We start from the raw sequence: 16,364 nt of genomic DNA on the forward strand, positions 1-16,364 counted from the left end.
CCGCTGTTGGGTGCCCTTCTACATCTGAGCTTCCCGGGGAAGGCCTGCACGGGATCACCTGGCCTTCAGTGCTGAGCAGACAGCAGGGAGGTCACCACTGGACACCATTCAGAAGAGACCACGCAAATAAATGGCACCCTGTGACTCGTTGGTCTGGGAACAGCTCGAGCTCATAGAGGCGTGCCTCTGTCGTGCGTTGCTCATGCCAGGGGGGTTAAAAAAAGAACTACTCACACCTGACCCAAGGGCTTTTTGTGGGCAGCGCAGAAATAATAAACCCAACACAGAGACAAGCCTTTTCCGGAGCGAGGTGGTGTGCCCTCGCGGGGCCAGGGCCTGCCAGCTCCAGGAGATGGTTAAGGCTGGGGAGGTGGCCAGTCCCACCTTCCTCAAGGGCCTCCCTGTGGCAGGGCAGAGGTGAGTGGACACATTTTCTGGTAAAAGGATCCGATTTTCATGTAAAAGGCTTTGTTTGTTTGTTTCCTCAGCTAGGTCAGTTCCATGACTTTACCAGGGTCCCACATTCACCCAAGGAAGAGCTGCCCCCACTGTGAGCCGGGCTGGGCCTGAGTTAGTGTCTGGTCCTTATGTACCACGAGAGCTGGTTTCATAGATGTGGACATTCAAGCCCAGCGATGTAAATGACTTGGTCACAGCTTTGGTGATGGTTATGGTGGTGATGGTGGTGATGAAGGCAGATAGCTGCTTCTTTGCTCAGGCCTCCTGTTAAATTCTGGGACGATGAAGACTGTGTTAATAACAATAACTGCTAACACTTATTGTGTGTCTTCTCTGTTATATGCAAGGTTCCGAGCACCTCTGGTGCACTTGAACTGGGAGCGACTCTGTAAGGCAGATTCTGTAGTCCCTTTGACAGTGTAAGCGACGGAGGCGGGGTTAAGTCAGAGCTTGCATTCTTTCCGCTAAGCCACATGCCGCCTGATGGCCGTGCCAGCTTGCTGTGTGTGGAGTGACCCTGTGGGTGGGTGAGTGCCCGGCTGGAGGTTGGTGCCAGGACACATCTCTATTCTAGATCCTTCTTCCTTGGCTCCCAGAACCCCTTGTCCCCACCCCCAACACACCGCCCACCACCCCTCCCCCATCCCTTCTCCTCCTGCTGTTTTCTCCTCATTTGTTGATGCAGAAATATGGGGGATAGTTTAGCTGAGTGAACACTAATAACCATCACTAGTTATCTATTCACTTTAGCTATTCAATGCTTTGACCTTAAAAATTTTTTCTTAAGGTGAACGATGAACTCGAGTCCCTTCATGATGGATTAGTAATCATGAAAGTTGAATATTACTGAATACCCTGTCGGCCACCAGTATGATTCGTGCTGTGAAAAGTCTAGCATTTCAGGGAAAAGTGGCAGAGAGAGAAAAAAAGGAGGAAGGATGGAGGAAAGAAAGAGATATGTGTTTGTGTGTGTTGGGAGGTGTTTTGGTTAACCCTAAAATAAGAAATAAGCATGAAATTGAAGATGCCATTCAGATGTCACCTACTCTGAAGCCATGTGCTGTTTACCTGGGCGGATTTAGGCACCTGTCCTCTGTCCTCCAGTAGCACCTCTGCTCTGACTTCATTGTTAGTATTCCCCAGGATCTATGGCAGTTTGGCCATTTCCGTGCATGTCCAGGGCTGGGGCTGTGTCTTCTGTCCTCCCGTTACCTGACCCAGTGCTGGCACTTAGTAGGTGTGCATTCAGTGTTTACTGAATTGACTGAGTCCATAAAAGCATGGTGAGAGAGGAGTTTTATGTCCCTCTGCCTGCTGAGTACTCTAAATAACCTAGTTAGTCCTGTCATGGTTTCGATTGCCCATATGGACCTGGGTCCGTTTTAACTGCGAAAATGAACTAATTTGAATTTAATTTGAACTAATGGGATGTATGCAAGTCACTGCCCATTTAATTAATTGGTTTGTGTCATCAAATAAGCGTTTTAAGGGCCACTAAGTGCAGAGCATTCTCTTTGGCAGGTGGAATGCAAAGTTGAGAGAGAAGCCAAGGATGTGGGCTTTGAAACCGGACTGACGGAGTTCAAGTGCAGAGTGGACACTCTCTTCTGGCTTTCGGTGGCGATAGGGCGTATAAGAGCACTGGTTCTGGGTCTGGGTTTGAATCCTGACTCCACCACTAACGAGCTGTGTGACCTCAGGCAAATTGCTTAACCTTTCGGTGCCTCACTGTCCTTGAAAATGGGATGGCTTCATGGGGTTTTTGTGGGGTTAGGGCCTTTGTGGGGATTAAACAAGTTAATATCTGTAAAGCACTTAGTACATGTTGATATTTGTTACTGGTAGTATTTGCTCTTGATTAAGTTTCATGTATGTCCTCCTGTGTAAAACCTGACTGTCTTAGTACCTAAGTCTTCATAGAATTGCATTGGGGGTTGTATTAATTTCCTGGGGCTGCCATCACGAAATACCATAAGCTGCGTGGCTGAAAACAACAGAAATGTATTGTCTCACAGTTTTGGAATCTAGAAGTCTGAACTCAAGGTGTCAGCAGGACCATGTTGCCTCGGAAACCGGGTGGGGAATCCGTCTTGCCTCTTCTTAGTTTCTAGTGGTTTGCCGGCAACCTTTGATGTTGCTTGGCTTATAGACACATCACTCCAATCCTCTGTCATCGTATGGTGTTCTCTCTCTGTGTGTCTGTCTTCACATTGCCATCTTATAAGGACACTGGTTATACTGGATTAGGGGCCCACCCGACTCCAGCATGATCTCATCTTAATTATATCCACAATGACTGTGTTTCCAAATACGGTCCCATCCTGAGTTATTTGGGGTTAGGACTTCAACAGATCTTTTTTAGGAGGACACAATTCAACTCATACAAGGAGGAAGCGAGAGAGCCCATGAGAAGCTCTGAGCAGAGAGCAACCCAGGACAAAACAGTGCCGGCAAACGTTCGCTGTGCCTTTTTTTTATTGTTTCCCCGTCATCATGATCACGATGACTGCCCTCTGCTGGGTGGCCGTAATGGTTCTCTGAACATTTTTGTAACTCACGTTTTAACTGTGTATTACCTGTGAATGGTGTAGCCGGCCATCTTACAGGGAGAGCCAGTTTCTTAACCTCCCTGATCTGCATTGTCTTGTCTCTGAAATAGGAGGAATTAGGGACCCCTTCTAGGATGAAGTGAGGGCGAGCGTGTGCCGGTGGCCCAGACGCAGTGCTGCCCGGGCTTGCTGTCCCTCCTTCCTGCCATGCCCACGTCAGTGCCACTGCACAGGCCGGAGAAGGCTGCTCTTGCCCTCCCCACGGGGTCAGGAAGGCTCGGAGGATGTCCAGACATCAGCCAGCTCGGATTTTCCAGACCCCCAGTTGCTTTGCAGTCAGAATGGGAAAAAGATTTCTTTTTTTTCCTTCCCCCACTTAAGAGCTGAACAGATCTGCTACAGAGACGTCTAGATATCTATGGAAACAGTCCTAATTTTAGACTTGCCACACTTAATGCCAACTCGGAGAGTGCAGTATTGGGTCAGGGCCCAGGGAATGGGGAAGGTGAGCGGGCCCGAAAGGGTCAGAACAAGCTGGGAGTAGCCAGCTGACAAACAAACAATGGGAGGACGCTGCGGAGATCGAAGTGGCTGGCTCAACTCGGAAGGGGCTGGCTCCAGGGAGAAAATGGGTCTGAAGCGAGGGGCTTGGAGAGATGATCACGTATCAAAAGTTAGTATTTTGAACCAACGGATCTCCCTCACCTCCCCCCTCTTCCTCTCCCCGTCTGAATTCTGCTCATTTTCAGTCCAGTTCAAGACTCTTATTTCCACTTCCTCACCTTTGGAATCAGCCACTCCTGCCCTGTGTGTCCATCGTCTTTTATAATTCTGCCGAAGCAGTTATGGCAACACATTTAGTTTTGAGGTTCATCCATGTACCTTGCGGCCCCTCCCCCCCATTTGTTTTTGAGCCCCTCAAGGTCAGCCGTGGTCACTGTTGTGTCTGTAAGTTGAGTTGCCGTGGAGTGGCCATTGCAGGAAATGAGTGACAAGTGCAATGAGACGTGACTGGTGATGTTGGGTTGACCAATCCCAGGGCTGGGCAGCTACTAGAGATGGACATTGAAACAGCGTAAGAAGGGATACAGAAACGCTTTTGATGGGAAGGATCCACTTGGATGGGAATGGAAATTGCCTGTAATACTATTACGCACGTGTTGGGCACGGCCCCAGGCGAGAGGAGACCACGCACGCTGTGGTGGGTGTTGGGTGCCGTGGGGTGAGGGAAGAAATGAATGGAGATCATTTTAGGTCCAGTAGGGAGCACCGCTTTCATTTTGTCAGCCCTGTCCTCCTGGCCAGGTCAGCTCGAGCAGAAATCGTTACAGAATATCAAACACAGGAAGAACCGTAGACCTTATCCAGTCCCGTGCGTTTTGAAGTGTGATATTCAAGACAAGCGTTTTTACGTGAAGACTGGCGGATTATTTTAATGTGTATATGTCAACCAATATAACTAGCATCTCACACCTGCCATTTCTCAGGTATGACTGCTTAGGGTGAGGCAGGTCCTGGGAGCACCCTCTCGCAGACCCGGTGGATTACATAATGGTATTCCCACCTGCCCATGGATGTGAGAAACCTGTAACAGACAGACATCCTGTGGTAACCACCTGGAAAAGTAAGCTCATGCCGATGGGAGAAGTTGCTGGTATGAATTCTGTACTGACTTTATAGTATATGCCTTGTATTCTTTTCAGCAGGATGAAAAGCAAGATGGCTGTGGTAAAATTGGGAAGGTAGTGTGCAAGCGGGCAGTCGAGAGCCTGTTCATCCCCCGCCTTGGAATGATAGCGAGGTGGGCGAGGCATAGGTAGACCAGATGGCCCTGAAAGATAGTGCCAGCATTCGGGGCTTGAACCATATCTCTCCTTGTCTACCCGTCTTGACATACTACACAATGTAAACTAGTTCCTACTGAATACTTGGGCACTTCATTTCAGTTACCTCATTTAATTCCGCTAACAACATTGTGCAGCAAACACTATTTTCCCTCACTACCCAACAAAGGTGGGGCTGAGACTGAAGGACTTGAAGTAACTTGCCGAGGCTAATGAGGTCCAATGATTCCACACAACTCCCTCAGGATATTTTAACTCTGCCAGGGAGCTGCAAACCTACCAAAACGAGCCTTTAGGTTTTGGAGACGGAAACATGGGCAGAGGTGCAGTGCCGTTTGCCTCCTTCTGGGAAAGTTCTGTCCAATGAGGAACGGAGCTGAGGCCAGAACACAGGTTGCTCAGGCCGGCAGGCGAGTCTGAAGGCTGGGTAGGAGTGTCCTGGACACTGGGATGCCTCCCTCTTGGGTGGCTCTGCTTGTCCAGGGCCAGGGAAAGGCTGTTTGCCAGGCGGGAGAGGTGAGTGCTGGCTGGCCTCCCCACAGGCTCGGTTCCCCCTGGGCACTATAGAGGAGCGGCAGAAGCCCCAGCTGACGGGTGAGTCAGAGCAGAGCCCAGAATAGGAGCCGGAGGGCACGTATGTGACGCCCATCTCTATCCCAGTCCTTCGTGTTAAAGATGATTCAGCTTTTATACAACACACTACGTGCAGGCCGCTTCAGGATCATTTATTAGTGTCGCCTGGCAACAGCTCTCTGAGTTAGCCACACCCACCATGGAATACCCTTAATTAACTGGATCACTAAGGGCCTACCTAGCTCACTATTCCTGTGTTGTCAAGTGCCCTCCAACTCCCTCCCTCTCTCCCTCTCTCCTTCTCTCCTTCCCCCACTCCTTCACTCCCTTCCTTTCTTCCTTCTTTCTTTCCAGCACATCTCTTAGGTACCTCTTTAGAGGTACTTTTATATTTGGCAGCATCCGCTTTTCATTGCTAGGAATATTTAATATGTGGTAAAAACGAAAATGTTACTGTCCCTGTTTGCATCACAATAGCTATTCCCTCATTTGTGGAGACTGTAAGGTTCATGAGGGCAGGGCCTTTGTTCATTGCCACCTTTCTAGTGCCTACAAAAATGCCCGGTACATTAGGTGCTCCATAAACAGTCACACAAGAGTGAATGAACTCAGCGTCTGCTATGTGTTTGCTCCTGTGGAAGGTGCTTTATATGTCTTTCTCATTCTCCCAACAACCCATCCTGCACCTTAACTATGCCTGTCTCTATTTTAGGGTACCAGCTGGTGAGCATTTACCGTTATTGTAAGTACTTACATAGCATATAATCCTCATCTTGACTGAGTAAATGTAGCTAGTAATGTAGAGAAAGTGAGGCACAGAGAGGCTAAGTAGTTGGCCAAGGGTCACACAGACCCTCTAGCTTCAAGCTATTTCTCTTGACCCGTATACCACTACTGTCCAATAAAACTTTGTTCCTGATTGAAATACCCCGTATCTACACTATAGCCACTAGTCACATGTATTGGGTTATCGGAAAAGTCATGACACATTTTCGCAATGAAAAACATAGAAAACATACGTCCTGACTTTTCCGACAACCCAATAGTTATTGAGCATTCGAAATGTAGCTAGTGCAACTGAATTTTTAATTTTATTTCATTTTGGTTAGTTTAAAGTTAGATAGGCACATGTGGCTAGCGACTACCATATGAGACAGTACAGCTCCCTACTGTGCTATCTCTAAATAATAATAACAGCTCACAGTAATTGAATGCTTAATATACACTAAGATTTTTCAAATGCTTTACATGTAGTAAGTGATTTAAGTTAATCCTCATAACCACAAATGAATTAATGGGGGTCGGAGGTTCAGTACCTCCTCCCATCCCCAAGATTTTATAGCAAGAAAGCAGTGTAGCTGGATTCTACCCAAGGGAGAGCCCTGCTTGACCTCAGAGTTTTAAACAATCTCTCTCCTTTTGTCCCTATTTTCCACGTGTACAGTGACGGATCTCCCCATGAAAAACAAGATCTCGTTCTTCTGAGGTTTTTAGCCTCAAACCCAGTTCTACCCACTCGCTCCTTGGTAAAGGGGTCAACCCATATGCATGCAGTCTTGTGAGCTCACTGTTCCCGCCAAATGACTCATTAAGGTTGAAAACATTTATTTATTTGAAGTCGAGCTGTGTCAGTGTCACTCTGAAAAACATGTCAGTCCTAAAGAACCAGGACGTTCTTCAAGGCAAATAAAGAAACCGAACAAAACCTACTTGGTAGTGTAATGGTGATAACATCTCAAGGCCTGGCTGGGAAGGAAAAAAATGGTTGGAATTTTTGTTCTGGAATTATCCTTGCACTGGGTGGAGCCTGTGTCTTCAGCCAGTGGGCTTGGTGACTAGGTTTTACTGCTCCCAGCTGCACTTTCCCTTCCTGAGGCTTGGCGAATGAGAACGAACTCTGTGGGGGTGGGGGTGGGGGGGGGGGGTGCAGGGGGAGCGCGACAGAAGGGGAAGCAGAGGCCACCGGATTTTGTTCCACAGTGGAGTTCAGCCGTATTTTGTGATAAAACTTGGTCAGGATGTGTTCTGCATGCTGTCGTGGGGCCTCATCCATGCCTGTGTCCTGTCTAGAAACTCTGAACTAACCTAGAGGCAGGGCCAGGCATCTTTTATAGGTTCGGAGCAGAATTGGGGTAAAGGTGATCGGGAGAGACACACGGAATGAGAATGGGAGAGATAGGCCTGATGGATGAGACTACATCAGAAACAGTCCAGATACAGGGAGTGATAGTGAAACCCAGGGACCACAGGCCAGGAGCACTTTGTGTCCTGAGAATAGGAACAGGAGAAATAGGGCCACTGGACCTGGGGGAAAGCCTTATTCTGAGGGCTCGGATTGACCAGTTAAATCCACATTCCTCTTCCTGTGGCTGTCTCAAGGTAGCCACGCTCTTCCCAAAGCAGCCCCATCTTTCTGTCCATCCTCCCACCCCAACCACCCACCTGTTCATCCATCCATCCATCCATCCATCCATCCATCCACCCATCCACCCACCCACTTATCCATCCTTCTATCCATTCATCCATTCGTCCAGCCAGCCAGCCAGCCAATCAACCAGCCAACATTTGAGTCTTGTTTTTCGTCATGGTCCTGGGGATAGCACAGTGAACAAGGCACCATCCCTACCCTCAAGGAGCTCAGCCTTCTTGTCTGGAGACATGGATTGAGGCATGTGTTTCTGAAGCAGGTGGAGGGAGGCTTAGATGCTTCCTACCCCAAGCCAACTGCATCTTGCCCCTGTTGCCTCCTCCAGTAACCTGACACCAGCATTGGTTTCTCTACTTCCCCGCTTGTCTTTATCATCCATGCGCTTGTTATGTGTATTGTGCTTTGGGTATTTAACTTATACTCAGTGTAGTACTTTATCGCATCTTTATTGTAACTTACCTGATAATAGAGGCCTCCACGTCTTCCCTGGGACCCAGCTTAATTTCAGGCACTGGTGGGGACTCCAAGATTATTTAGGTAAATCAGAGCCCAGAAGGGACCTGAACAGTCCTCAGCGATCTGAAGGCCACTCCCAGTTTTCTCCTCTGTGCCCCCCTCAGATGAGGCCCATCAAGGTAGCCTCTGTCATGAGCCATTGCCAGTCGGTGCAAGAAAAAAGGGGAGCCTCACCCCTCCCTGAAAACAAGCCCATTACACCTCCACACACCTCTCAGTCACCTGGAAACATGTGAGGGATTCGTTTTGCCAGATTAACGAATGTGGATGTCACCTGTTTACTCTGCATTCAGTTAAAACTGAAATTGAATGAGAGCACGCTGGACAACTCGTTTGGTTACACAAACACTCGAGGTTGCTGTTTGGTATCTGCAAGTCGAGGACTGCAATTTAAATCTTGAGAATAGAAGCACTCTTAGCCCGTCTTTCTTCTTAATAAAGTTCACTGGAGGCCAGAACAGAGTCCAAGGACTGGCCCAGTTTCCTAGCAGCGGGCCGGCATTGCCCTGGCGTTGGGAGGTGTGCTGCCCCCACCCGCCCCCTCGTCAGGCAGGGTGCCATTGAGCAAGTTGAGAGGACAGGGATCCCTGTACGGCTAAGGGAAAGCAGAACACTAACAAGCATTATGGGCGTTGACTTTGTGACAAGGACTTAACTCATGTTGTTTTTATTTTATTGGTCTCGGTTATCCAACGAGGCAGCTTTCATCCCCACATTAGAAATGAAGGAGCTGAGACTTGCAGAGATGACATGCCCAAGGTCAAACAGCTCATGAGCGGCCCATCTGGGACCTGAGCCCTAGTCGGTTGGCCCCTGTGTTCCCATACGCCACAGTGCTGTGTGGAAAGGTGGGGACAGTGAATTCCTCACTGAGGCACAACATGGAGGAATTCCACCTTATGGATTCCATTCCTATGACTTTGGGCAACTCAACTGACTTCTGCACCTCAGCTTTTTCATCAACAAAATGGGTTAAGAATGATAGTAATATCGTGTAGGATTAATAAGGAATAAATGGGATTATTCAAGTAAAGCCTGGCACATCATAAATGCTCAGTACATGTTAGTTCTAACAAATAAATAGCTAAAACAGTAACATGAGTGACCAGTATTGTTTTGATGATTTTTACTCCTGGTAATAACTCTGACCACTGTGTTACAGGGCTGCCCCTTCTTTGTGAATACAGTTGTTGTCTTATTAACGAAGACTCAGGTCTCATAAGAGGAGTTTATATTTTACAACCTGCAGCCCACACGCAATGTCACGATAGCCCCCAGGACATGTAGCAGAGCCGGGATTTGAACCCAGGCCTGTCTTGCCTCCACGTCCCTGCATGGGGGTGCCTCTCTGGGGGTGCCAGTCAGAGGGTGTCCTGACTGGCACTCAGCTTCATCTTGTGTGGTCTTGGTGACTCTGCATTTGGCAGCCACAGTGTCAGATAGGCCTCCTGTGAGTGAGTTTATAACGTAGTTGTGCAGGCTCCCAAAACTCAACCCTGGAAATGTGGAAAGACAATCGAAAACTGCAGTGTTGTTCAGTAAGGCCTTGATCCGTCTCAGGGCTGCACTTGAGTAACTGCTCAGTGACTGCTGTCAGCCCCTTCCCTGGGAAAGGCCTGTATTGTTCATGGCGTAGTTCAGATGTCACCACCCCAGAGAAGCCTTCCCTGATAACACAGGCCCTCCAGCGCCAGCTCCCAGGCGGAGTGAATGGAGTCTTTCTGTGCTCCTGTAGCAGTTGGTATGAACTTCTGAAGTAGCCTTTTCCAGGGTGCTGCTTTTTAGGGGTTTATGTGGCATACCTCCTTCGCTAGCCCCGAGCCCTAGAGGACAGGGGACTGTGACTGTGATGGAAACTTCTGCTTCTCACCCAAGTCTAGTCCTCTTCTTCTGGGGACACAGGAACGTTTCCCTTCTCTGCTCTGTTTCAGTTTGGCAGGGCCACATGGCTACTTCTGGCCCGAAGGTGGTGGGCAGAAGGGCTTGCGTGACCCCAGCTACAACATTGATTGGCTGATGCAACAGCCAGTGGGGCTGGAGCAGGTGGTGGGAGTGCGACTGGTGACTGGTACCAAATGCACAGTGGGGGCGGTCTGCGAACCTTGTGATCGCTGATCCTCCGCAGTGGCGGCATGTCCTGTCCAGCTTCAGGTGAAGGCCTTAGGCTTTGTGGGGCGAATTGCCTGTCCAAGGTCCCACAGCTGGGATTCAAGGCCAGCCAGGTCTGACTTGTTCTATGACAATGTGCTGCCATTAGCTGTACCCGGTTTCTTGTGTTGTTGGGAGACTTGTAGGCTAAAGGTGTGTGTGTGTGTCTGTGTGTGTGTATGTATGGGTATAGGTAGGTGTGAGTGGGCACGGGCGCACATTTAGCAAAACTGCAGGGCTTGGCTCCTTTTGCACAGTGGGTGATGGCGAAGGTTGGCGTCGTTTGCCCCGGTGGTGACTACACTTGACCAGCGGGCTAACCGAGGGGAAAATGAGTTAGCTGTTATCTCCTTGCAGATACCAGCGTCCCTTTAAAGTGGCGCTCTGGTGACAATAGCAAGCTGGGGCTGTGCTTGCTGACCTTTTCCTTGCTGCACAGACGGGAATAAAGGGTGTGGGAAGAACAGGAGGAGACAGGCCAGGAAGCCGAGGGGGAGGCTGCCTGGGAGATGCCACCTCCCTGCATGCTCAGGCTAAGGAGGCTTGCCAGCCTCGCCCACCCTGAGGTTCAGGATGAAGGAAATGGATGCGTCATTCCAGTAGTTGTGGCAGCTGAGTGACGGGCTGGCCCAGGCGGATCAGGCCAGTGGCCTGGCAACCCGGCTGTGTGGGTTTTGTCCCCGCTCTGCCCTGGCGATTCCCATGAAGTGCACGTTGATGAGCACGTAGTGTTTGCCAGGCACGTTCCTAAGCACTTTCCACACGTTTATCCTCTGAGCAGTCCCATCGGAGTTCTGCACGACCTGGCTGCCCACTTACTGACGAGCACCAGACTGGCTGGGGCGCGCGCCTCAGGCCACACTTGCTATTGAGTAGGGAAACCAGTTTTGCACCAGGACATCCTGACTGCAGATTTTCTAACTGCGGCTATTTCTCTTCCAGGCACTTAACTTGTCTGGGCCACAGCTTTACTTCTTATTTTGAAAGTGAAGACAGCGGGAGACACAAACATTGATTTGAACGCCTGTTGTGTGCCAGGGCCTATATTTAGATTGTGAACATTATCTTATCTAAATCCTGTTTCAAGCCCTGGGCTTAGATATTAGATAACATTTTGTGGATTTTTTAGCAAATTGTTTTATTTTTATTTTTAATTGTGGTACAGTACACAGAACATAAAATGTACCATCTTAAAATGGACAGTTTGATCATGTTCAGCACGCTCGCATTGCTGTGTAGCCAGTCTCCAGAACTCTTTTTATCTTGTAAAACTGAAACTCCATTCCTATTAAACAAGTCCCCCTGTTCCCCTCCCCCTCAGCCCTGTCAACCACCATTCTACCCTCTGCCTGTATCTGACTCCTATAGATACCTCCTATATGTAGAATCACACGGTGTTTGTCCTTTAGTGATGGCTTATTTCATTCAGCACAATGTCCTCCAGGTTCATCCATGCTGTAGTGTGTGGCAGAATTTCTGTGCTATCTGCGACTGAATGACATTCCATTGTGTCACATGTCCAGAAATCCCCTCCTATCTGTGGTTTCACTTTCCGAGGTTCGCTTCCTGTGGTTTGAGTTACCCACAGACAGTCAACCGTGGTTTGAAAATATGAAATGGAAAATTCCAGAAACAAACAATTTGTAAGTTTTAAATTGCACACCATTCTGAGTATCGTGGTGACATCTCGAGCTGTCTTGCTGCGTCCTGCCCGGGATCTCAACCGTCCTCTGTCCGGCGTGTCCACGCTGTATATGCTCCCCGCCTGTTAGCCACTTAGTAGCGTCTGGATTATCAGATCGACTGTTACGGTATTGCAGTGCTTGTGTTCAGATCACCCTTATTTTGCTTAATCGTGACCCCAAAGCACAAGAGTAGTGATGCTGGCACTTCGGCTATGCCAAAGAGAAGCCAAAAGTGCTTCCTTTAAGTGCAACAAGGTGAAAATTCTCAGCTTATTAAGGAAAGAAAAAAATAACCTCTGTTTGCTAAGATATGCAGTAAGAATGAATCTTGTATCCATGAAGTTGCCTAATTTATAAATTAAACTGTATGATAGGTACAGTATGCATGCATAGGAAAAAACAGTATATATAGGGTTCAGTCCTCTCTGTGGTTCCACTGGGGGTGTTAGAATGTAGTCCTGTGGATAAGGGGGGACTGCTGTACCCCACTGTATTTCCATTCATCTGTCAGTGGGCGCTTGGGTTGCTTCCACTTCTTGCCTAAGTTTTCTTGATTTTATTAGTTGAGACTGAGGTCACACAGCTGGATGTAAACCCAGGCCCCTATTTAGTAAGACTTCTGACTTCATTTTACGTCTAAGGTTCCTGTAGCTCTAGGAATTGAGAAGAATTTCGATAAATGAGGGAATGATGTTTTTCATAAAGGGTCCAATGGAGAAAGTCCTAGAAATGTTGGCAGAGGCTCTTCAAGCTCCTCCTGCAAACTAGCCGCTGGAGCGCGGCTGCTGTTCTCCCTGAGCTTCTGCAAGTGGCGTGGCAGGTGGTTCTGAAGAGACCCTGAGAGTGGAAGGGGGCGCGAAGCAGAAAGAGCCGAGGATGCCTGGTTTCTGGCCCTGGCCCTGCCTCCCTGGATGAGCCTGGGACCGCCCTCCCACTGCCCTGGGCTCCATTTGTCATCTAAAGAGTGAACTCTGGATGACGCCCAGTGCCTGGAGGTGTCACATGCCTTTGAAGGCTGGTCCCTTCCGTACTGCTGCTAGAGGACATTCACCTGGCTCTAAATAAGCCTGCGATGGCTCTGGACCCTTGATGGGTCCCTGCTCAGAGAGCACTCCTCCCAGAAGCCTTGTGGGGACCCAGTTTATATCACCTGAAGCCATAGGTGAATGCTTTTTTTTTTTTTCTTCAGCTGAGCCATCCTGCCACCTGTTGGCAGCTCAGCGGCAGCTCAGCTCAGGCTGGGAATCAAACCAGTGACCCTGTTGTCAGAGCTCACACTCTTTTTTTTTTTTTTTAAAGATTTTTATTGGGGAATTGGGGGGATGGGAACAGTGCTGGGGAATTGGGGGAAGGGGAACAGACAAGTTGCTGTCCTTTTGTTCTTCAGTCTGGTTGTGGAGGACGTTGCTTCACTGGCCCAAGTTGGCACCATCATTTTGCTCTTCCCGGGTGAGGCAGATCAGTCGCTGGCTTCTGGATGGCCGCTCACTGCTGCTGCTGGCTGCTCACGCTGGCTGCTGGCTACATACAGTAGCCCATGGCAACCTGTGGGCAACCCACTGCCACAGGGGCTGCAGCCTACGTCGTCGCCGGCGACTCACAGCAGCCCAGCTCCAGGTTGAGCTGTTGCTCAGCATCTTAGCTGTGGAGGGCAGTGTCACTGGCCCTCCTATGTGGGATCCGAACCGGGGCCCTCTGGCGTCCCAAGCCAGTTCTTAACCATCGCGCCACTTGGCCGGCCCAGAGCTCACACTCTTGAATGAGCTCTTAACCAACTGAGCCACTCGGCTGGCCCTAGGTAAATGCTTTTTGTTTGTATTCCTTTGGTGCCATTATTTTCCCAAAGTGTACTGTTTTTTTTTCTTTTAATGTACTGACTCCCAGGTTGTTGGGTTCATGTAAAGTTCTTGCCTTTCTTTTCATATTTTAAAACTGACTATCTTGAGATGCCATTGACGATCTAGGTTTGAGTTTGCAAGGGTGGCGTCCTTGAGGCTGGTAGATGTATCTCAAGCCCAGGGCCTGATAAATGTGTCACATAGTCATGGGCTTGTGGTGGTACAGGTGCCATCCCCGACGGGATATGCCAGAGTTTCGTCCAATCCAATCTGTCATTATCTTCTATTTAAAATAAGCGTTTTATTTAAATAGGAAAAATGTTAATTGCCAATTGCTAAAATCTACGTATCAACAACTATAAGAAAGATATGAATAAGTGTTTATTATCTTCCCTAAGAAACTAACTATAGCGGAATGCTATTTAGCTTTCTCTTTCTCTGACCCCATTTATTTATTTATTTATTTATTTATTTCTCTCTCTCTCTCTTCCTTTTCTTTTTTTTCCTCCCCTCCCCTCCCTTCCTTTCCCTTCCCTTCCCTTCTTTAACATGTTCCCCCATCGTTTCTTATAGTTGTGTGTCCATGGGGAATGTTTATTGTTTACATCCGTTGAACTCCAGCATTTTCGGGTTTCCTTCCTGTTTGAGTATCAGAAGCTCGAACTGGATTTTCTCTTGCCCTGGAGGAGAGTCTGTTTCCTTTGGCTCCCAGCTGAGAACAAAGGTGGCACGTGGGCCATGAGGTGGATTCCCAGGGGTCGCCAAGCCCTGCCTGCCCCATAAACCTTGATGTAAGGTGCTGTTTTAGCCTTTCCTTCTTGCTCTTGGCATAACAAACACTTTGGAAGGAAAAGAAAAAGATAAAGACGGACAGGTTCATCTGACATCTAACCATAGAAGGGCCTTGTCTACTTTTTAGAACCTACGTTTAGAAACAAATTCGGACATCACAGTCATTTGTAGGGTACCTGTTGTGTGCCAGGTAAGAGGTCAAGCGTTTTTAAAGCTGTTTATTAAACCTGCACAGAAACCTTTGCAAGTCACCGTTTCTCAGCTGGATGCACTGTGCTTAGGTGACTTGCCCACTGTCACATGACTAATAGTGGAAGGTGTGGCCTTGGGCTCCGTACTGACCTCCTCTGAGCTCAGGGCTCTGTTCTGGTTCTCACCGCAGAAGACATAATGGCTTCTCCACGTTGACCCAGAAATGATTCTAAGGTCCAGGTCTAGTGGGATGCTTTCTGTGTCTTCTTCTCTTTGCTGGTGGTTGGTAGATTTCTTTATTTAATCACTCCTAGTTGCTGCTGAGACCTCAGATGCTCTGTTTCAGCCTCTGAATTTGGTTGTGGTTGAGGCCCTGAGCGGAAAGTATCTGCTTAGACACCCCCACACAGCTAGGTTAGGGACAGTTCCTGTCCCCCTTCTGTGGAGGCGTGTGTGGCCATCTGGATGGAGAACATTGCCAGAGGAGCACGACCACCAAGAGCTGTTACAAGAGCTGTTACAGCCGCAACTCAGCACTCACTGTGGCTGGACTCTGCACATGGAACATTCTGGAATCTCTTCATTGGCAGCCTGGCATGGGCTCTCTTCCACTGCTCAGCTTGGCTTTGTCCCTGCTCTAAAATCAGAGGCCATACCTTATGCATACTCATCACCCAGGGGTTGGATCCACAGGAGGCCGCCAGTAAGCGGCCTTGAGGCAGGAGATGCTTCTTTGAGGCTAAGGCTGGATCCTAGACTCCTGAGTTCATCATTTATTGTTTGTGTTCTTTTCACATTTTATACCTCCGTTTCTTTGTCTTTAAAAACAAGGGGTGTAGGGTAAGAGTCATACCTCATAGTGTTGCTGCAAAGTCGCAGTGAGCAGAAAGGTTTAAGGAGGGCATGTATTTTTGTTTTATTCACTATTGTGTTGCCAGGTGAATGTTTAATAACTCACTGAATTACGAATGCCCCCTCTAAGCCTCATTTGTCCCACTTTGAACAGTGAGTCAGTGGTGTTGATCCGTTCTTGAGGTGGGCTGCCGCTAAGACATTCCCGTGAGCACGTGACCAAGCCCTGCTCTATGAGATTCTGACTCTGTGTCTTGGCTGCGGCTTAACACGTGTGTTCTGGAAACAAGGGTTCCAGGTGATTCTCATGTGCAGCCCTGGCTAAGAAGGAGGGGCTCCCTGGCCTCTGAGGTCTGTCGCCTGATTCCGTGTTGGATACGTAGCGGGCAAGCGGACTGGCCAGCAAATCTTCAGGGTCCTGTCGGTGCTCGCCCCACCCATCCACCTCCCACCCATCCTTCAAGACCCAGTTGAAATGCCCCCCCCCC

The 16,364-nt window shown here is 48.8% G+C and overlaps 1 protein-coding gene across 1 annotated transcript in view; it reads left to right on the plus strand.

The window, feature by feature from the left end:
- Positions 1-290: 290 nt before the first annotated feature.
- The window catches only part of LARGE1 (LARGE xylosyl- and glucuronyltransferase 1), a 491,262-nt gene continuing 475,188 nt past the window's right edge, over positions 291-16,364 (plus strand). The window contains exon 1 of the mRNA XM_019642580.1: positions 291-417. Coding sequence (XP_019498125.1) covers positions 353-417 — 65 coding nt within the window. The 5' untranslated portion in view covers positions 291-352. The remainder of the gene's footprint in view (positions 418-16,364) is intronic.

This window comes from Hipposideros armiger, unplaced genomic scaffold (assembly GCF_001890085.2).
Source record: "Hipposideros armiger isolate ML-2016 unplaced genomic scaffold, ASM189008v1 scaffold_71, whole genome shotgun sequence".
NCBI classification, from domain to species: domain Eukaryota; kingdom Metazoa; phylum Chordata; class Mammalia; order Chiroptera; family Hipposideridae; genus Hipposideros; species Hipposideros armiger.